The 1,070-nt window shown below is 40.0% G+C and overlaps 1 protein-coding gene across 2 annotated transcripts in view; it reads right to left on the minus strand.

Moving 5' to 3' along the window:
- LOC121644401 (XK-related protein 5-like) overlaps nucleotides 1-474 on the minus strand; it is a 9,198-nt gene extending 8,724 nt beyond the window's left edge. For both annotated transcript variants that reach the window (XM_041992304.1, XM_041992298.1), the window contains exon 1: nucleotides 249-474. In XM_041992304.1, coding sequence (XP_041848238.1) covers nucleotides 249-357 — 109 coding nt within the window. In that variant the 5' untranslated portion in view covers nucleotides 358-474. The remainder of the gene's footprint in view (nucleotides 1-248) is intronic.
- Between the last annotated feature and the right edge of the window lie 596 nt (nucleotides 475-1,070).

Genomic DNA, 1,070 nt, shown 5'->3' on the forward strand with positions numbered 1-1,070 from the left:
TGTATCTCTTCTCTGGCCACTGTAGCTCTCACGCGCTCAATAGCTACATAACACACTGGTCAAAAAGGTACGCACACACAACTAAATGACATAAAACATTACTGAGTTTATAATCATCACAAACAAGCAACACAAACTGACGCATCGAATCAGATTATATGTGCATGTGTGTTTTTGTATATCTAAGTGTGTATGCGCGCGCGCATGTACGTGTGTGTGTGTGTGTGTGTGTCCCAGGTAGGACTCACGCGCCGTCCTCTCTGCAACGATGAGAAATGCGGTAAAGGCGAACACGCAAACTTGGCAACACGGCATGCAGGCGCCTCCATTGCTCGGAGTGGCCGTGTAGTCTCTCATAGCGGCATGAGAACCCAGACAGCCCCTCAGATTAACAGCAGTAGCAGTCTGTAGGCTGGTCTCGTTCTGGTCCCGGTAGGGAGTCGGTCCAGCTGCGGTAGCCCGCTCTGCAGCTCCGTCCCAACGTCACCGCCCGACCGTCCCGTTAAAGCGATATAACACTGATGCTGATGCACACAAGCATCCACCCAAAGTGGTTTTAGTGTGTTGACTTTGCCAATGGCTCATTTAAAAAATAATAAAATAAAATAAAGAGTTCCAGTTATCTTTCATAAAGAGCCTTTTGGATCAGATCAAGTCTGCAGTCATTACTGTACAATAAGTCTACTACTCAATGTAAATAATACATTTAGTTGAACATGGAACATTTAACTTAATGTAACCTCAGCTTTTAGTAGGATCTTTTAAATAAAAAATCTAAATTACTCTGGCTCATGGAAAATTTACATAAAAGATTTAAGTTGTCCCAAATAAATATTTGGTTTATTCAAAAGTAATTTTACATTTTACTAAATTGTTTTAAAACAATACAATTAATTATACATTTTAATATGTCATTTTGGTTTATATTAGGAATATAAAAAATAAGTCATTCTCTGGTATTGTTTTTACCACTTATGCAACTCAAAAACCAGTGCTGGTGTCTCTCTCATTAACATTGATCTGGTGCCAATAACACGGATCATTCCAGCAACAACACTGTCTAAATTCTG

Source organism: Melanotaenia boesemani, chromosome 1 (genome assembly GCF_017639745.1).
Source record: "Melanotaenia boesemani isolate fMelBoe1 chromosome 1, fMelBoe1.pri, whole genome shotgun sequence".
In the NCBI taxonomy this organism is placed as follows: domain Eukaryota; kingdom Metazoa; phylum Chordata; class Actinopteri; order Atheriniformes; family Melanotaeniidae; genus Melanotaenia; species Melanotaenia boesemani.